Source organism: Maniola hyperantus, chromosome 3 (genome assembly GCF_902806685.2).
Source record: "Maniola hyperantus chromosome 3, iAphHyp1.2, whole genome shotgun sequence".
In the NCBI taxonomy this organism is placed as follows: domain Eukaryota; kingdom Metazoa; phylum Arthropoda; class Insecta; order Lepidoptera; family Nymphalidae; genus Maniola; species Maniola hyperantus.
The window spans coordinates 16461497-16481111 of NC_048538.1; the positions used below are offsets into that span (position 1 = coordinate 16461497).

Below are 19615 nucleotides of genomic sequence, written 5' to 3' on the forward strand. Positions count from 1 at the left end.
TGTTGGAAAGCTGACTATCACTATCAAGTGATGTTTTCTTAAAAATCAACTCATATCAGTTGTCTATGGTAATAGCACTTGGGGTTAATTCATTAGTTATCTGTAATATAAAAGTCAAGTGTGTCATTTGATTTTGACAGTCCTATCAATTATCGACATCGTGATCGACAAAAGTATAAATAAACACCGCGCAAGTTGGAATTTCATTTCCATTTTATTTACCTATAATAATTACTACTGAAAAGTGTATTATAGTTGTAACAGAATATACAGTGAATACGTTACATGAAACCACATCAGATAATTTATCATCAGATACTATTTTCTACACATAAGTTGTAATCGAATCGGCTTACGATTTTTCCAAATATTTTTTAAGATGTATGAATTAAAATATTACGTCTTATTACTTTTGTTATCACTATTAGTTCCTTCTATTTCGTGTAGTGACGGTGATCGATCGCCTTTCTATCAAAAATGTTTGCAAAAGTGCAAAAATACCAACTGCACTTCAGGTAAATAAATGACACTTACCTGCATTATCGGAATTAATCACCTGTGTTCCACTTCCAGACAATTTAATCCTCAACTATTCAACTTTTTACTGTACTGCACTAAATACTGTACCGCAAAAAATGTAATAATGAATACAGACTAATTCAAAAGTTCAAGACCTAGGTATCTGTTGGATTACTATAGTAAGTATTAACCTTACAAGTTATAACTTATTATAAATTGCAGATGGAGTATTTACTCGGGAAGCAGCGAAATTGCAAGACAGCTGGGCTTGGCTGCTGGGCTGGGGCTGTGAGGACGAGTGCCGCTACCACTGCATGTGGCGCACCGTGCAGGGCTACCAGGAGAGGGGATATCAGATACCTAAATTTCATGGAAAAGTATGACTCCCACTCTCTTTGTACTGTGATGCCTCATTTCTGAGGGCTGTGTCCCCCTTCATTAATTAATTAATTTTTATACATATATCAACACACACACCGACAGATAGTATTTATAATATATCAATGACTTAACCATTTTGAGTGACCGACTAATCACAAACAAACCTAGGTTTTCTGTACTACCCCATACACGGTTAGTATGGAATCCATAGGATTTTTTGTGATTGGTCACTCAAAATGGCTAATGCCCTCCAACTTTTTGTCTTACGACATTTGCATGCGATTACATAACAGAGAGAGCCCTATATTAATTTCTCTCCATGGATATTGTGTCTCTATGGATTTTGTGTACTGTACTAATTTAGTTGTACATGTACACATTCTCTAATCAATTGATCAACAGCAAATATTTGTGGTCAATATGCACTTTTGTCCACCAGTGGCCGTTCAGAAGAATCCTGGGAGTGCAGGAGCCTGCATCAGCCTTCGCGTCCGTGCTCAACTTGCTTGTACATGTACACATGTACAGGAAAATCATCAGGGAGTTCCCCATCAAGGACACACCGATGGTCATGTTCTGGCACGGTTTTGCTTGGGTAAGGCATAAATCTATCCCTTACTTGTAAAGTTACTTTGTTTACAAACTAGGAAACGTAATAAGCTCGCAACTCCTATGCTCCGCCTCGGGAAAGTGGGAAAGTAATTTGTGGGAATGAGTGTAATATCAGTACCCTTATTATAAATGCGAAAGTGTGTTTGTTTGTTGGTTTATTGGTTTGTCCTTCAATCACGATTAACGAGAGTTTTTGCATGGGCGTAGATAAAGACCTGGGGAGAGACAGGCTACTTTTTATACCGGAAAATCAGAGTTCCCACGGGATTTTTAAAAATCTAATTCCACGCAGACGAAGTTGCGGGCATCAGCTACTTTTTAAATAAAATCCACAAACAATTTTGTACTTGCCTTTACCCAAGAAACGCACAATAAATGTACATTCAAGAAACGCACAATAAATGTACATTCAAGAAACGCACAATAAATGTACATTCAAGAAATTCAAGAAGGGCCCGGGGGCTCGAGCTCTTTTTGAAGAAATTGCGAAAAGAGTTATCGAGTCAACCGGGAACCCGAGAGCTGGCAGCTACCTTGGTCAAAGAATTAGTTTGGCCATCCAAAGGGGTAATGCTGCCAGCATCTTGGGTACAATGCCTCGCTGTGGTGGTCTCGACGAGGTTTTAGATTTAATTTAATTTATTTTAGTTTTAATTTAATGTTGTTTTTTTTAGATTTAAGTTTATTAATAGTTTATTTGTTAACCATTGATAATAATTCAATTCATTTTTTATTAATACTTCTTCAAGAAATGCACAATAAATGTACATTCTGTGTAAACAAAAGAGATGCATATATCAAAAGTTGCTCTCTGACTGTTCACACTGCCGGCGACGATTCGCTTTACTAGTTTTATCGCTGAGCGACGAGCTTCCAAAAATAAACTCGCTCAGCGATATTCGTTCAGCGATGCTCGCTCGCTTGAACACGTGTAACGCGCGCGCAGGTTTGCACAGGACTGAGCGAGCGCGTGAATGGCGCGAGTAATCGCTCGTCGCACTTGCACACTCGCGTATAGCCCGGTGACAAAACTATCGAAACTACACACTCGCTTCCCACTGATCGCAAACTGGTTTATAGTTTCTAGTTGTACTCGTTTCTCGTTCATCGTCGGCGGTCGGAACACTACCTAAACCTAAAGTTCGCCTTTCCCCAGGTGTGTATACACGCGTGGCTGTGGTCCACGGTGTTCCACACACGCGACAAGTTCTTCACGGAGTTCATGGACTATGCGTGTGCTCTGTCCATGGTCATGAGTCTGCTCATAGCGGCCATAGCACGGTGAGTATCCGATAGATCGGTATCGGACTGACTGACTGACTTATATAATATGTATATCAACGCACAGCCTAAACCGTTGGTCCTAGAGACATTAAATTTGGAGGCTGTCTTCTTTGTAAAGAGTAGGTGTCCACTAAGAAACGATTTTTCGAAATTCCATCCCTAAGTGGGTTAAATGGTGGTTTGAAATTTATGTAGTCCACGCGTACGAAGTCGCGAGCATAAGCTAGTAAATAATATGGTAACTCATTCCAGCACTTATCCATACATCGCGGGACTGCAAGTACTTTTTTATACATCATATACATGGAATAATATTGTATATCAAATCTTTGAAAAGAGCAACCGCCGAATTTCTTGCTGGTTCTTCTCGGAAAGGCAATCCTAACCAGTGGTAGATGTCCGCACTGGGTTAGCGCGGGGGCTGTGCGGGTGTGTGGGGCGTTCCTCCCCCGATTGCTATCTCGACCTGTCGCGTACTATAGAAGATGCCTATTTACTCTAGAAAAAAATATGGCGTCGGACTACACTTCAAAGTCAAAGTCAAAGTCCAATGATTTATTCAAAATAGGTAATTATTTATGTATTTATTTATTTATTTATTATTAGCTCATGCTCGCGACTTCGTCCGCGTGGACTACACAAATTTCAAACCCCTATTTCACCCCCTTAGGGGTTGAATTTTCCAAAATCCTTTCTTAGCGGACGCCTACGTCATAATAGCTATCTGCATGCCAAATTTCAGCCCGATCCGTCCAGTAGTTTGAGCTGTGCGTTGATAGATCAGTCAGTCAGTCAGTCATTCAGTCAGTCAGTCAGTCAGTCAGTCAGTCACCTTTTCCTTTTATATATTTAGATTTAATTAGAACGGCCATAAAGCCAATTACACTAATTAAACTACGAGTACAAACTAACATAAACATACATACAAAAATTGTTAAAATTATAAATAAATAAATTACTCTTATTGATTGTCTGGTATAGTGTTAGATTTGTAAGATATAGTGGTGATAATTACAACGCAAACTTAAAACTAAAGCTACGAGGGTTCCACACTCGCCCAGGTCTGAGAAGAGCCCACAACAAACTCAGCCGGGTATTCTTTTTATTATCACCACTTTACAAAATTATTCAAACTTATTAGAACTATCACAAAGTCGTTAAGCAACTCATTCCCAAGCTTGCTTATCATTTAAATTCAAAAATGTAGATAGTGATACCCTTGTGTCACAGTGAGTGCCTGTTTAATTTAATTTAATTTATTTTATTTTATAGAGACAAACAGTTACAATTAGTTAACTAGATAGTATATATATATAAACACTTAAACCAAAGCATAATTATTCTGTTCCAGAATATTGTGCAGCAGAGGGCGCGCGGCGGCAGTGACGGCGGCCGCGCTGCTGACGCTGTACTACGTGGAGCACGCGCGGTACCTCTACACGGGCCGGATTGACTACGACTACAACATGCAAGTTAATGTGTTCTTCGGTAAGAAACTGACACTTTTTTAGGGTTCCGTTCATGAAATTTGACAGGAAGGTAGGTCTTATAGCAGACATTAGGGAAAAATGTAAAACCCGTGAATTTGAGGTTACATCACAAGAAAAATTTCGATCACGAATTTTTAGAAACGACTTTACTTTTACATTCTAAAACAGATTTTCATTTATTTTTAGGCATAATAGTTTTTGATTATTCGTGAAAAATGTCGATAAAATACGATTGTAGTACGGAACCCTCAGTGCGCGAGTCTGACTAGCACTTGGCTGGTTTTTTTATTACTTTTTTTAGGGTTCCGTATCTCAAAAAGGAACCCTTATAGGATCAATTTGTTGTCTGTCTGTCTGTCCGTCGTGTCTGTCAAGAAAACCTATAGGGCAAATTTTTGGCTGTGGAAAATTAATCTTCACTTTTAATTTCAAGTTAGAAAACAATTGTATGAGTTTTGCCTGTCTAGCTAGAGTTTATATTCTTGAACCATTATGAACGTGCGAACTGTGTCATAAATCATTACTATCATAAGGTTGCGAGAATACTGTAGAAGTTGTTATCGATAAAGGGATGTCGGTAGCTGGTAGCTAACTTTGTATTATTTCTCTTCGCTCTTTATAACCTGTTGTCGACTATCGACAACTCCTTTTTTTACTGCTACACGCAACCCCAGAGCATCATATTCCAGTTCCATAAAGTGCCTGTAAGTGCGAGCGAGAGGTCTGATAAAAATGATTTATGACCCAGTTCGCACGCTCTTAATGGCCCAACTATAATATCTTACAGGCGTAACGGGCTCATTACTGTGGCTGCTATGGTCGTGGTATCAGTACGTGGCGGGTAGCCGCTATGTTTGGCGGCTGGTCGCGTTCACGGCACTGTCGGGCATGTTTCTGACGATGGAGCTGTGGGACTTCGCCCCGCGCCGCGGCTGGGACGCGCACGCGCTGTGGCACCTCTCCACTGCATTGCTGCCGGCGTTGTTCTATAGGTTAGCCATAATTGCTGTAAGGACGATCGGGACATCCATCCATATGCATACTGATCATCATGATCAACCCATCGCCGGCTCACTACAGAGCACGGGTCTCTCTCATAGTGAGAAGGGTTTGGCTATAGTCTACCACGCTGGCCATGTGCGGATTGGTAGACTTCACACACGTTTGAGAATATTATGGAGAACTCTCAGGCATGCAGGTTTCCTCACGGTGTTTTCCTTCACCGTTAAAGCAAGTGACATTCTAATTACTTAAAAACGCACACAACTCCGAAAAGTTAGAGGTGCGTGCCCGGGATCGAACCCCCGACCTCAGATTAGAAGGCGGACGTCCTAACCACTAGGCTATTACAGCTCATTCAAGCATACTGATACCTACTGTAAATTCGAAAGAGTCAGTCTGTCTGTCTGCACTTGGAAACGGCTTTTTATCTCGGTTTTATTTTTAAAGAATATTAGCCATATTAAATGACTAATATTCCCCTTTCCTCTCCAATTAAGCGTCAAGCTTGTGCTAGGAGTAGGTACGACAATAGTGCAACGGGCGGGATTTGAACCGTCGACCTTTCGGTTTTCAGTCCACTCATGTACCGGTTGAGCTATTGAGGCTCATATTGAAGAGTTCCCACGTGATTTTTAAAAAACTAAATCCATGTGGACAAAGTTATTATTATTATTTTTAATAGACTAAGCAGCTTTCGCTGATGCGTCTATATCAGAAGTGCTTCGAGTCTTCCAAATGTTTGTCCAATCTATTCATGAACTGGTTAACAGAACTTGACGTAACCACATCCTTAGGCAATTTATTCCATATGTGAACAACTCTGTTGGTCAGAAAGTCCGCTTAAGACAGGCAGTCTTAACCGCGACTCGTGCGCGAACTGACTCCCTTGACAAAGGTCCCCGGATGGGTTCGAAACTAGTCGGGCTAACGTCGACTGGATACGTGAATATAACCGTTGAAATATATTACATACTAGCAGTTCCCCGCGACTTCGTCCGCGTAAAATTTCTGGTTTCTCATGAGATCTGAAATTTTCCCGCTGCAAAAGGCCTCACTTACCTGAGTAGGTAAGTGAGGCCTTACCTACTCAGTGTGACTGAGTGAGTACTCAGTCTCATTTTAAGGCACGAAACCCAGAATACCTAAATGCCAATTTTCATATCTCTGACTTCAAAAACATAAGATTTTCATAAAACTTTTCAACCCCCATTCCACCCCCTTAGGGGGGAATTTAGTTAGATCCTTTCTTATCTGATACCTAGCCCATAGAAAGAACCTACGTTTCAAATTTCAAGTAAAAATAACAATAGTTAAAACTTTTCTATAATAACTTTTCCCCCATTTTGCCACCCTTAAGGGGGGAATTTCCTAAATTGACTTATACAGATTTTTATTATTTAAAGCTAATAACCTTTTATCGATTTTCATGTTTCTAACTTCAAAAACATAGGACTTTCATACAACCTTCAACCCCCCCCATTCACACCCTTGGGGGAGAATTTTTCAAAACCGTTTCTTAGCTGACACCTACGTCCTAGAGAGAACCTACCTTCCAAATTTCAAGTTTGTAGGCTTTATAGTTCCTGAGATTTCGTGATTAGTCAGTCAGTCAGTCAGTCAGTGAGTGAGTGGTATTTCGCTTTTATATATTTAGATAATGTACACATCTTGTCCGCAGGTTCGTGATCGACGATCTGAGGTATCTGCAGCGATCGAGCGTAAAGAGTGACTTGAAGTTACCATAGCTATTTGTGCGGGTGCTGTATTTATTTCCAATAGGTAGTTATTATTATAATTAAGTTAGAAATAAACTACTAGTCGAACTTTTACGAGAATTTTATTTAACTGATACAGCACGTCACATAGGAAAATTGACAAAAAAGTAAATATTTAATTAATATTTAACACACAGTATAGTTTTTGCAGTTCACGAATGAGAGTGGCTCATGCTTGTGTTTAAGTCGTATCGGTAGTAAGGTACACTAAATGTGTGCGTTTGCGAGCGCTTGCTCGCGGCTGATTGGTCCGACATGCACGCACACTTACGCAATGTCCGCGTATGCGACGTAACCACAAGTAAAGTCCACTCGCCTTCGTGAATTGCAAGAACTGTATTACAATTAAGTTATAAATAAACTACTAGTCGAACTTTTACGAGAATTTTATTTAACTGATACAGCACATTACATAGGGGAATTGACAAAAAAGTAAATATTTAACACACAGTAACTGGGGTGGGTGGAATCCTGCCTACTGATTCGCTATCTCAGTAATTAGTTAGCCAAAGTAAGAGAATCAGATTATATCTAACTGAGGCGGTATTCTGTGTAGCATGTTTCATACAAAATCTTCCACCTCAGGTTTTGTGTATTCGATGCTTTAAAATCACAGATAAACTTTGAGAAAGGACTCGCCATATTTGCTCTATGTGTTAACTGTCATGTTAAATGCGACACGTCGAGATGGCACTCGGGGAGGGAACGCCTCGACACCCTCACAGCCCTCGCGTTAACCCGGTGCGGGCTAGCGCAGGTGACGTGCGCCCGCCTCATTGCCATCGCGACTTGTCGCGTACTATAAGATTTAGTACAGTAAAACGTACTTTTGACATAGAGCAAATATTGAGAGTCCTTTCTCAAAACTTAGGCACTAAGTATAAATTTTTAAACGAACACATCAATTCTCCAATACAAACTTCTTCCATTGTTCTCCACAATTAACTACCTTATGTTTCTTAAACCATCCACGCTTGTCTTTCATAGTGCCACCATTTAATTCATCGAAGGAACCACGCTTTAATTTGTCAGTTATATTCGCTTTAGAATTTACATATTTGATTGGGCTTCGCTTGCTGTCAACTAAGACGGTTCTAGCATCATAGGTATTCCAGTATGCAGGATGTTCATTTTGTAGAGGTAATTGTTTCGAGAGAGGTCGCTCGGAGGAATATCTCCTCTCTTGCTGTTTGTCGAACATGAGTCGTTCGTTCCACTGCCGCCTATACTCTTGCTCCAAATACGGCGACCTTTTACCTTTTTCGTGTAACGATCTCAACGCATTTTGGTCCTCTAATATTCCTTTTGTATAAGCTTGGTGTTGGTAGCTCTGCCTATGAGTCTTTCGCTGCAGTACGGCTGTTCTACCACTATAGATAGTTTCGTAGTCGTCAGAGTCGCTTGTACCGGAAACTTCACTTTCATTTTGTGATTTCTGGTCTACTTTTCTTCTATTGAACATTTTTACAGAATTAAACATTCTTTGCAGGAGACCTTTCCTTTCATGTTTGGGCTGAAAAACATGCAAAATAAATTAAAACGCGAAACGTATGAACGCAAAAGCGTGTTTTTTTACGCCGTAATTGAAGGGCAAATCAACAACAGTTTGACGTGATTTTTTTCATGGGTATAGCTAAAGACGTGAAGAGTGACATAGGCTACTTTTCATCCATTCATCTCATATTTAAACTGTTTTCATGGTGTTCTTAAGAAGCTACAACCCCGTGGAACATGTCGCGAGCATCAGCTGGTTATTGCTAATGTTGTATGTGTGTAAGAATAATAGGACATAATATTGTTATCTCAAGTACTTACCGGTGTTTCGAATTCCTCAACGATATCTTCGTCTTCAGTATCGTCGCTGGACGTATCAGTTTCTTCGTCAGCCTCAAGAATAGTCTCAGCGCTGCGTTCGAATCTATGTAATATTTTTTCATGGTTTGTTTCATTTGATGTAGACTTATCGCAATGGCGCTCTTCGATCGTTTGTGTCGTGTACTTCGGCTGGATGCTGGTGTTGTATACTAGTTTACTATTACTCGATACGTTTGAAGAAAGTAGAGCTTCAACTTCAATATCACGTTTATCTACGACTGTACCGGCACTTCTCACATCTTTTACATTGCTTTCGGTTATGAAATCACTTTTAGTCGATTTAACATCACCATATTCGCTCACGGAATTCTCTTTCGTCGGAAAGTCCATAGTCGCAGCCATAGACTTATAAATTTCTTTGATGAGTTTTTCTGTTTCTTTGTTTCCATCGTTCTTCTGTATCTCTCCGGTTCTCTCCTTGTCGGTGTTGGTAGCAGCCGCTGAAGCTTGCTTATATTTAGAAGGTTTATGCGAACTATTTTTGTAATGGCAGGCGCATAAGCGTCGTCCTGACGAAGTTTGGACGAATACTGGAAAGTTTTGTAAATACTTTATAGAAGGTTGGTAAGGCGTGCCCGCTAAGCAATATTGGCCAGCCGAATGTTGTTGTGAACAGGAAGGCAAGTAAGGGTTTGCATTGTAAGAATTGTTGTAAGTGAAGCTATGGAGTAGAGTCGACTGGCCTTGCATGTTATTTTGAGAAGCTCCTTTTTGCACAACCGCATCTCTTTTCAACTTTTTTTCCGTAGAGTCGTTTACTTTTGAATTCGTTTTAACTTCTGCCAGAACGGATTGCAAGATACTTTTTATCTGATTTAACGTTGATTCTGTTTTGTTGTCATCGGGAATTAATTCCAGTTGCGTGCTCTGGTTGTTGAGGAGTAGACTCGTGTTTAAATCATCTGTGTCGATTGATTCGTTTTTTAGCACAATCTTCTTAACGGGTTCAGATTTTTTTACCTTAGCTGAGGGGAAAGTGTCATTTCTGTTTACGTCAATATAACATGTCTTTGGAGCTACCTTACTTGCTTCGTGAACTTGTTTATTGATTCGCTTTTGCTCCACTTTACATTGCTCTAATTTCAACTTATGGGCTGTTAAATTATCACGTCGCTTAAGATGAGTTTCAGCATGATACTTAGCTGTCTTGGGATCGTGTCGATATTTGCTGCGAAATTGTTCAGGCCAACATCTTATTTCTATGTCCCTTATACCTCTTTTAGGCGAATCACCTTCCTTTAATGGCTTGTTTGTGTTTTCTTTTACAGGTACAACGTCATAGAGATTTGAATCATAATATGTTTTGTTTGTGTAGTTTGGTTCGCACTGTGTTAATTTATTTATGAAATCGAAACCTTTCGGCATATAGTTATCGATATTCTGAAATCGCCCATGGCAGCACGAACATACATCGGATTCATACAGGCGTGAACGTGCAAACTCATCACTAGTATCTCTGCAAATCGGTCGTGAAAAGTGACTGGTGTCTGAAAATTCCTGAACGACAAATTTAGGATCGTATTGTTTTCGAATTACGTTATCTAAATATGCGTGGCTTAGTGACACGGTTTTGTTATTCAAAGTTTCAAGATCCAACGAAACATTCGCATTGAAAGGGTTGTTTCCGATATGTTGGGCGATATATACTAGGTGTGTTTTCGGCTCTCTCTTTCCCTTGCAAAATTTTTTCGTCCTCTTCGACTTTTTGAAAAGCTTATTATAATAACGTTCAGCTGCAGCGAGTTTACGTTCGGCCTCGGCGATATTTCTGACTGGGTTATCCAGATCATTGTTTTCATAAGAGCTAGTGCTACAATATGGTTGTTCTTCTTTATTCTCGGTCGTTATAACGGGCAAAACAAAGGAGACATTTGATTTTCTGTGGCGGGATGCTTCGCTGCCGCTATAAGAAGGCTTGTAACGGGATCTGTCGCTCCTTAGCGATTTATCGCTAGAGTAACCTATGGTTTTAGACTGGTTGGCATAAGACCCTCCATATAGAATGGCGTTCACTACCGTGCTGCCTGTGTTGGGATTACTAGATTTATTAGCAACTGCGCCATTTTTTGCATTGACTGCCCCGCCCTTATCACAAACTACATTGTCCTTAGCACAGTTCTTATCACAGAGTATACCGTATTTATTACCGACTGCACCATTTTTCTTACCTACTGCCCCATTCGTTTGACCAACTCTGCAACTGCAGTGCACTCTTTCAACTGCCCTGCCCTTATCACCAACTACATTGTCCTTGGCACCGTTCTTTTCACTGACTGTACCGTTCTTATGACCGACTGCACCATTTTTCTTACCGACTTCACCGTTTGTTTCATTAACTACGCAACTGCAGTGCACTCTTTCAACTGCCCCGTCCTTATCATCAACTACGTTGTTCTTTGCACAGTTCTTACCACTGACGTTACCGTTCTTATCACTGACAACGCCATTTTTCTTACCGACTACACCGTTCGTTTCTTCAACTCTGCAACCGCAGTGCACTCTTTCAACTGCCCCGCCCTTATCACCAACTACATTGTCCTTGGCACCGTTCTTAACACTGACTGCACTATTTTTCTTACCGACTACACCGTTCGTTTCACCAACTCTGCAACCGCAATGCACTTTTTCAACTGCACCACTCCTATCGCTGACTGTAGCTCCTTTAGTATCGGTGGCACCGACTTTGTCAATTTCTGTACCACCTTTCAAAGATCCTAACGGTGGTGTCACTTGCGCTGCAGTCTTTGATTTTGATATCTTGTCAGGGTATTTGCCCGTTTCTTGCAGTTGCCTTTCTAAGAATTGGATTTTCGCCTGCAAATCGGTCACGTCAACGGGGATACATGAAATGATTTTAACTTCAGTCTGTGATGGGGTGTTGCCTGCAATAGACTCGCAGATTAATCACATGCATAAATACGTAAACAAAGTCTTGTGAATTATTTAAGAAATAAAAGAATGTTACCTAGGTTAAAAGCAACCCTGCGTAAAAAGTGCTCGACACCTTTGAAGCGTTGTTTGCAAGTTTTGTTTATTCTAATTTCGCTGAAAAATATTTGGTTGTGAGAATGAGAATCTACTCGTCTATATTTATTCCGTGTGTTTTTCCTATAATATTATGAATTCAGTAAGAGTTCAAAATACATAGACTTTTGTTATAATTGTATGGATTTTCTGGGAAATAAATGCGGTGGGGTCCCACATCCTTCCGTAAACGGAGTTACCTGTTGTTTTCGACTTTTGGGTAAATGATTATTTCTATTGTTATCCTTATCAGTTAGAATAAATTCACTACAATGAAATACTCACCTCATTGTAATTGTAGTATAACGAATTTTACTATCTATTAAAAACTGATAATTTCATTTTCATGTCTAAACACTGAAATTGTTAATTCCAAAAAAAATTCATATATTTTTTAAATGCTGATTTTGTTGTGGATTTTGTACATCTGTGACTTACAATTTACTTCTTTTTTAGTTATTTGTGGATAAAATGTCGCCAGTATTTCTCAATTCCGTAACACCAAACTAGCACATAAAACTACTTAAAAACGTCTATGGCACCGATGGCAGCCTTGGATGAATGATTACCCTAACTGTGACCTTCACTTGGGGCCTTCACCATAGCACCACCACCATAGAGTCTTCATCTTGAGATATTTTTAAATCCCCAGACCGCAACATTTTTGTAAATCAACAGATAGATCTATTGGTAAGTTCTGGATTTCTTCCTGGTTTTTTCTCTAATCTGCTGGTCGTCATCCCTAATCGACTCTCGCGCAGTGCATTACTCGTCAGTACTCGTATACTAGGTATATTACAATAATTAACTAAAATTTAAACGGAGAAATCAAATACAAACAAGTTTTTCATATTTTCCTAAATATATTAACGACCATCTTAATTCTGACAAACAATAATACAAACGAAAGCACTTACAATTTAAAAGAAACGCATACAAAACACTTATATGAACATTCGAGGTCGGTACATCTTCGGGGGGTTGCCGTAGCTTGACTTGTCCTTCCCGAGTAAAGTTCGCACTATCAAGTTCCTGGGCGAGAAAGGGTTTCTTTTGTAGAATAATTTCTTCATCATCACGTTTTTCATGTTCACATCCCCTTGTGCGAGTTGGTTTTGCATTTTCAGAGAAAAATTCATAGTGGCGTTGTCGGTTTGCTTAGCATTCTCTTGTAAACTCTTCCAAAAGTTTGTCTTCTCTTTAACGGGAACGTTGCGTCGAGAGGCTTCTTGAGCTGGCTGTTGCACTGTTGCTGGTATCTTATTTGCAAGTTTCTGGAAAATAGACACTTTTCTTTCACTCTGAGTGCCTATGCTCTTCACTTCGATTTCTTTGAGACATAGAGGAACTTGGGGAATCTGGTTGTAATGGCGGTCGTGGGCGGGATAAGGTGGTGCTGTTGGATATTTTGGGTTGTAGTGTTGAGCTGGAGCGTGGTCGTGATGATGAGGGTTATGATTATAGAAGTCAGGAGGTGCTGGGTGCTGATAACTCATCCTCGGCTCGTAGTGGCAACAATCATGGCGAGGAGAACAGGAATGTGGGTGGGGAATCGGCGGTGGATGGTAATACTCTTGGCCGTGCATCGCATAGCTCTGTATGTGCTGCTTGAAGGGAGGCTTCGGCTTCACTTCCACCTCCACAGTGCTCTCGCTCTCGCTCATTTCCTCAATCATGTCTTTTTTCTTCTTTCTGAACAGTCTCCACGGATTGAGAACTTTTCTTAATTTGCCTCGTTTCTCCTGAAAAATATTTTTGCTATTACAATCAGTTTCAAATTTAAGACCATTGTAAGGTTGGTTCTTCTTAGACGTATCAAAACTTTATTACTTGCTTCCTTGGTATGTAGTTTACCTGTTTTTATGAAAACTTGTAAAAATTAAAAAAAAATGAGCAGGACAATAAAGAAATCCCAATAACTATAAGTTTTATAGTTTTATAGTTGTGGCATAGAATAAGGATCGTAGTATATTGTGCCTATGTATGGTCTTTACTTCACCGGTGAAACACATAGTATAAATATACTGATCCAGTGCCATAGCTGGATTGGTATTATTTATGAGTAGTACGAAAACAAATTACCTTTTCCCCTGGAACATCCGTACTTGTATCGTTTTCATTCGAGGTCTGGGTCACATCTAAGCTTAGCTTCTCTAATATCGTATCTGAGTAGCTAGCGGTGGTATTATATGTGTCTGAAGGTATTCTTGACCCAATAGCTTCACAGCTTTTAGAGTAGTACTTTAGATGCGGTGTTCCAACGTTTGCATCATGTTTCGAGGCTTTAGTACTGCCGCCTACGTATCTATTAGTTAAAACTTTTCTGTCAAACAAATGTTCATTTTTTGATCTAGCACTGTCCTCATTGCAATATATTTCAGTTCGAGGTGATTTGTGTTTTTGGGATACAAATTTGTATATTTCCTTAATGAGCTCCTGGGTTTCGTTGTTCGTATTAACGTCTTCAGAGGGTTTACTATTGTGAGATTGTTCTTTATTAAGACAACCATGCTCTTTCGAAGTCTTAGCACACACAGCGCAAGTGTAACTAGGACTCGGTACTGTGTATCCGTTTTGCATGCAGTTTATAGGACACACGGGAAGTATGGGGTAACAGCATGGGTTTGGAAAAGCCGGCATATAAGGCGGTAGACCATTTTGCCCGGCACCATAGTTATTAAAACTTTGACCACTATTTGGTATTATGTTGGAGTTTGTCTTCGCACCCTGATGCTCAGTCGGCTGCTTATTCTCAACTTTACTCGTGTCATCAGATCTATCACTATACGTCGATTCCTTTTTAATTTCAAGCAAAAATGTTCTCAGTATGTCTTTGATTTCGCAGAGCGTCTTGTCGGTTTTGTCTGCTGTTGAATCTGTCAACTGTGTGTTTAGTGTTGTGTCATTGTTTGGTATGTTAACTTGTTCGGTGGCAAATTTGGGATACTGAAAACTGTGCATTATTCCAACGTCTTCATGAATTGGAACGGGTTTCTGATACTTTGCGCTGTTGTGTATTTCAGCTTGTGTTCTTTGAGGATAAGAAACGGAAGAGACGTCACTTTCTGTCACACGGAACTCACGCGTGGGTGAGTTTCTTCGGCTCTGACGCCTTCTGTTATATAAACAATCATCATACTCTGCATACTGTTGTACTTTTAAATTGAATCTCGGTCTATTACTTCTCGGAGAAGGTGGAACTTCTTTCAAACATTGATATGCAATCATATTATCTTCAGTGAATTTTCTTCTCGTCTTCGGGCTTGATTTTTCTCTTACAGGGACAACATCATATAAAGCTGAATTATTATAATCGTCTACGTGATCTCTTTCAAGTTTATGCCTTCTATGTTTCTTTGAACTATAAAGACGCGTGTCGCAAATGCTTCTCATGTCACTGAGGTCAGTGTGACGAACATGGCGATGTTTCTTCCTTCTGCATTCATCAAAGCAACATGAACATAGCTCAACACCTTCTTGGATTTCGTCGTGCACTGTAAACTCTTGGTCGCGACACACAGGGGCAGAAAATTGACTAAAATCTGAGTTTCTCCTACCGAATAACTTAACGGGTCTATATTGTCTTTTTATAATATCAGCTATGAAGTCTTTATCGACTTCAGAATAAACACGTTTAGTTCTTTTCGTTTTGTATCTATCATCATTCCCTCTTTCATAATTTCTTAACAGTTTTTTAACAGTTTCTCTATCTCTTTGTTCATTTAAAAGAAACGGTTCGGTATATTCTTTTCTCGAGTGTCTTTTTACATTTCGGTGACTGGAAGGACTGGGTTTTGTGTATTGTTTATTTCCCGACTCTACCAAAGAGTGAAAGCTGCTAGTCGAATAAATAGGTGTGATTGTTTTGTGTTTTGAATGTGTTCTTTCTGGGACCGTTCTTACAGGGTCAACCAAATCAATATCATTTTCTTCACGCCTTTTCTTTCGTACCTTATCATTTTGTTTAAATTGAAAATTTTGAGTATTGTGGGTGACTCTTTGTTTTTCAGATGCCATATCGGTTGTATCGTCATGTCGATTGTCGTATACGGTTTTGTGGTTCTCATGAGACTTGCGATGTTGGCTCTCCAAAGATGTGTACAGAAGTTGTGTTTCTACGTCATTGGCATCTGTATCACAGTTGTCCTGCTGGTTTACGGATCCGTCATCCCGCTGCAACTGCTCTATGGAATTTTGTGATTCTTCCCTGAAACTGTTCTCGAAACAAGTCAAGTCGTGACAGTGTTTGCTGACGTTATTTAGTTCCTGTTCTATGCCTATTATTTTGTTTTTCAGATCTGAAACGCTAATTTCGATACTTGAACTTGTTTTAGTACCCCGCTGAGATGAAGTTCCTGCAATTACAAAAGACTATGTAGATACTTTTAGTAAATGTATCATCATGATCAACTCATCGCTGGCTCACTACTGAGAACGGGTCTCCTCTCAGAATGAGAAGGGTAAAGCCATAGTCCACCACGCTGACCAAATGCGGATTGGCAGACTTTGACAACTTCTCACCGTTAGAGCAAGTGATATTTAAAAATTAAAATTCTGAAAAGATGTGCGTGTCCGGGATCGATCTCCCGAATAGGAGGTCCGCCTCCTTTTTAACCACTTGGCTATCAAGGCAAATAAATGTATTCTTAACATAGAATAAGACAAAGGTAATTTTTCTAGGAAAAGGACAAAGCTCACCGAATGCTCTTCGTACGAAGTCCTTTATGGCTCGATATTTGCGCTTGGTGCGAGGCGATACCCGACGCCGCGGAGTGCGAAGTATCATAACCTTCCGCTACCTACTATTGCAAAATTTCACATTACATTAATTATTAGTTTCCAGTAGTCAAGGGAGTATTTTATAGGTCCATGTTGTCGATTTTTAAGATCACTTTGTTGTCTGTCTACCCGTCGTGTCTGTCAAGAAAACCTATAGGGTACTTCCCGTTGACCTAGAATCATGAAATTTGGTAGGTAGGTAGTTCTTATGGCACAAGTAAAGGAATAAATCCGAAAACAGTGAATTTGTGGTAACAAAAAAATTAAAATGTGTTCAAGAACAAATAATTAGTATTTCCAATTTGCAAAGTAAGATAACAATACCTACCAAACGGGGTATCATATTATTATTATTTACCTGTACATTCTTAAACGGATTTTTATTTATTTTTATGTTTAAACATCGATGATGTTCAATAGTTTTTGATTTATCGTACATAATGTCGAAAAAACACGAATGTAGTACGGAACCACTACGGAACCCTCGGTGCGCAAGTCTGCCTCGCACTTGGGCGATTTTTTAGATATGATAGCGAGCAAACGGGTAGGTGGTTTACCCCACTGATGTAAAGTGATTACCATCGATGTGATTACCGCCGCTCATGAACATTTGTGAGCGTAGCGAGAAAATTCTAAGCCTATGGTGGTACCAGAGGAACTGCCAATGCGTTGCCGGCCTTTCAGGAATTACGAAAAGATTCAAGTAATATCTTACCAAACGACCAAGAATGAAACGAGAAAAATTTGGTTCCGTTATAAAAAAAATCTGGCATCGTTAAAATACAAATTTCAGTAAAAATGCAAATCCAAGTTAAGTATAGGTACGACTAAGTATATCTATTGTTAAATCCAAATCGATAAATCCAAATTAAGTATACGACTAAGTACCTATATCTATTGTTTGCTTTTATTAAAATATTTTTAACTCCAAATAATTTGCTCTTGAGAATTAGGTTTTTATTGATTTAAGTTGTTTGACTTTTGAATTTCATTCAATTGACAAGACCATGGCATTTTTAATTGATTGACAAATGACCATGACTAAAAAAATGAAAAAATCCAAGAAAAAATATGAAAAAATCGATATGCCACTTGCCAGGAATTCTAACATACCATTACCTACTTCGGAGAATAATAAAAAATAATTCGATTTGCGTTTTGATAATCCGAAAAACAATAAAAAAATATTAAAATGAAGTTATGAAATAGTAAGTTATTAAAATTAAATTAACTTTTGATATCGTACAAAAATATATAGAAGTAGGTAGGTACATCAAAAACTGAAAGCAAAAAAAACTTTTCATGACAATCGGTTTAACACATCATTCATTTGAATGTCAAATTTTTGATAAGATTTCGGCTTCGATATTATAAAATGCTTTCGAAATTCTTTAGACCTATATACCCTCTCACGAGATCCCTTCTAGTGCCGAATACCGGAGTCAAGAGTCTCTCCCGACTGATCCACCAAAGCGCGAGCAGGTGTGGAGAGCTGATTCCCGCTTCTCAGTACGACAGGCCTTTACCGAAGAGGCTGCACCTGATCTACGCCTTGACGAACTACTGGGAGTTGATCCCTCTGGCCCTCATCACGCTGACTAGTCTTACTCTCTTGACACTGTCCATAATATGGGCTTCTTTCCATAAGGCTAGTATTACAAATATACCTAACACACCTAACAGTTGTCATTCATATTAGGTACCTCTTTAATAACACTGAAAATCAAAGCGCGAACAGGTACCTACCCGGTATGGAGTGCTGATACCAGCCTCGCAGTACGACGTGCCTTTACTGAAGAGGCTGCACCTGATCTACGCCGTGAAGAACTACTGGGAGTTAATATGGAATTTTATATCGATACATCGATACATCGAAAAATTAAATATCGCTCAAAAATATCGATATATCGAACAAAAAATATCGATATGTCGATTTTTTTTGACAAGCCTAGACTTAGTTCCACAGAGTACTTTTTACACTTAGTTCACTCGCCACCGTTCCGCAGGTGGACGTGGTGTACACGGCGCACAGCCGCGCCAACATCTCGCGCACCATGGACCTGCGCAACCCCACCGTGCACAAGCTCGTCATCATCAACCAGCGCTACGAGCCGTGGCCCGAGATGCAGGACTCGCTCGACAAGATGCGCATGGCCGAGAAGCGCGCGCTGGTTCGTCTGCAGACTTGCGGACACGCATAGCCACAATACAAGATTACAGTATAAGATGTTCATATCATAATAAAATCATATTTTTATTATGAGCGATGTTTTTAGTCTTGTATGATAATGAAAAATCTTATTATAACTTTTGAGGAGTTTTGCCTATTCGTTTTATTTGTCAAAGTTTTGCTTTTGTGGAAGCTCGCTGTTTTACCTAAAACGTCAGATGGCAATCGGTGTATGAGGCGGGGTATCCCCATCCCGATTGCCATCTCGACCTGTACTATACGTAGTATAGTAGGTACATAAAGTACGCACTAGTTTTTACCCACGACTTCATCCGCGTGGATCTTGAATGAGATCGTAATTATCGGTTCTATGTCCGTCTCCAGGATGCAAGCGTTTGCCTTTCGTAAAGATAATATTTAGGCAGTGGTCCGACCGTCGCGCCGGCGAGAAAACGACTAACTATCGGCAATTTTCTCTCTCAAGAAATGCACAATAAATGTACATTCCGTGTAAACGAAAGAGATGCATATATCAAAAGTTGCTCTCTGACTGTTCACACTGCCAGCGACGACACGCTTTACTAGTTTTGTCGCTGAGCGACGAGCTTTCATAAATAAACTAGCTCAGCGATATTCGTTCAGCTATGCTCGCTCGCTGTTGTTGTAAACACGTGTAACGCACACGCAGGTTTGCACAGGACAGC

General features: G+C 39.7%; 4 protein-coding genes across 5 annotated transcripts; 2 read left to right on the top strand and 2 right to left on the bottom strand.

Annotated features, from left to right (window-relative positions):
* The first annotated feature begins 152 nt into the window (after positions 1-152).
* PGAP3 (Per1-like protein PGAP3) lies at positions 153-7115 on the top strand. Of its 2 annotated transcripts, none has more exons than XM_069509505.1 (7): positions 153-515; positions 742-896; positions 1340-1495; positions 2669-2793; positions 4148-4284; positions 5074-5294; positions 6967-7115. In XM_069509505.1, the coding sequence occupies exons 1-7, from the start codon at positions 380-382 to the stop codon at positions 7015-7017; spliced, it is 981 nt and encodes a 326-aa protein (XP_069365606.1). In that variant the 5' UTR covers positions 153-379; the 3' UTR covers positions 7018-7115. The 2 variants fall into 2 exon arrangements, with proteins under 2 accessions (XP_069365606.1, XP_034839999.1); XM_034984108.2 differs by having other exon boundaries at positions 5074-5278.
* An 838-nt stretch (positions 7116-7953) lies between these two features.
* Positions 7954-12261, bottom strand: LOC117996476 (uncharacterized). The gene is made up of 4 exons (XM_034984534.2): positions 12248-12261; positions 11904-11983; positions 8879-11820; positions 7954-8576 (listed from the first exon to the last, which is right to left on the bottom strand). The coding sequence occupies exons 1-4, from the start codon at positions 12250-12252 to the stop codon at positions 7965-7967; spliced, it is 3639 nt and encodes a 1212-aa protein (XP_034840425.1). The 5' UTR covers positions 12253-12261; the 3' UTR covers positions 7954-7964.
* Positions 12262-12906: 645 nt separating this feature from the next.
* LOC117995945 (uncharacterized) lies at positions 12907-16775 on the bottom strand. The gene is made up of 3 exons (XM_034983962.2): positions 16661-16775; positions 14045-16317; positions 12907-13704 (listed from the first exon to the last, which is right to left on the bottom strand). Exons 1-3 carry the CDS (start codon positions 16746-16748, stop codon positions 12907-12909), a joined length of 3159 nt encoding a protein of 1052 aa, XP_034839853.1. The 5' UTR covers positions 16749-16775.
* Positions 16776-17779: 1004 nt separating this feature from the next.
* Positions 17780-19056, top strand: LOC117996125 (uncharacterized). Its single transcript, XM_034984126.2, has 2 exons — positions 17780-18389; positions 18748-19056. The coding sequence occupies exons 1-2, from the start codon at positions 18117-18119 to the stop codon at positions 18940-18942; spliced, it is 468 nt and encodes a 155-aa protein (XP_034840017.1). The 5' UTR covers positions 17780-18116; the 3' UTR covers positions 18943-19056.
* The last annotated feature ends 559 nt before the right edge of the window (positions 19057-19615 follow it).

Excerpts from the sequence above, each read along its gene's own strand:
- PGAP3 (XM_069509505.1), top strand. The coding sequence starts at position 380 with ATGTATGAATTAAAATATTACGTCTTATTACTTTTGTTATCACTATTA. Across the intron at positions 1,496-2,668 it reads TCTGGCACGGTTTTGCTTGG|GTGTGTATACACGCGTGGCT; the intron begins GTAAGGCATAAA and ends GCCTTTCCCCAG. Across the intron at positions 5,295-6,966 it reads ATAGGTTAGCCATAATTGCT|GTTCGTGATCGACGATCTGA; the intron begins GTAAGGACGATC and ends TCTTGTCCGCAG.
- LOC117996476 (XM_034984534.2), bottom strand. Across the intron at positions 11,821-11,903 it reads CAGGGTTGCTTTTAACCTAG|GCAACACCCCATCACAGACT; the intron begins GTAACATTCTTT and ends AGTCTATTGCAG. Across the intron at positions 8,577-8,878 it reads TTGAGGAATTCGAAACACCG|CCCAAACATGAAAGGAAAGG; the intron begins GTAAGTACTTGA and ends CATGTTTTTCAG.
- LOC117995945 (XM_034983962.2), bottom strand. The coding sequence starts at position 16,748 with ATGATACTTCGCACTCCGCGGCGTCGGGTATCGCCTCGCACCAAGCGC. Across the intron at positions 16,318-16,660 it reads CTTCGTACGAAGAGCATTCG|GAACTTCATCTCAGCGGGGT; the intron begins GTGAGCTTTGTC and ends TTGTAATTGCAG. Across the intron at positions 13,705-14,044 it reads CGGATGTTCCAGGGGAAAAG|GAGAAACGAGGCAAATTAAG; the intron begins GTAATTTGTTTT and ends AATATTTTTCAG.
- LOC117996125 (XM_034984126.2), top strand. The coding sequence starts at position 18,117 with ATGCTTTCGAAATTCTTTAGACCTATATACCCTCTCACGAGATCCCTT. Across the intron at positions 18,390-18,747 it reads TATGGGCTTCTTTCCATAAG|GTGGACGTGGTGTACACGGC; the intron begins GCTAGTATTACA and ends ACCGTTCCGCAG.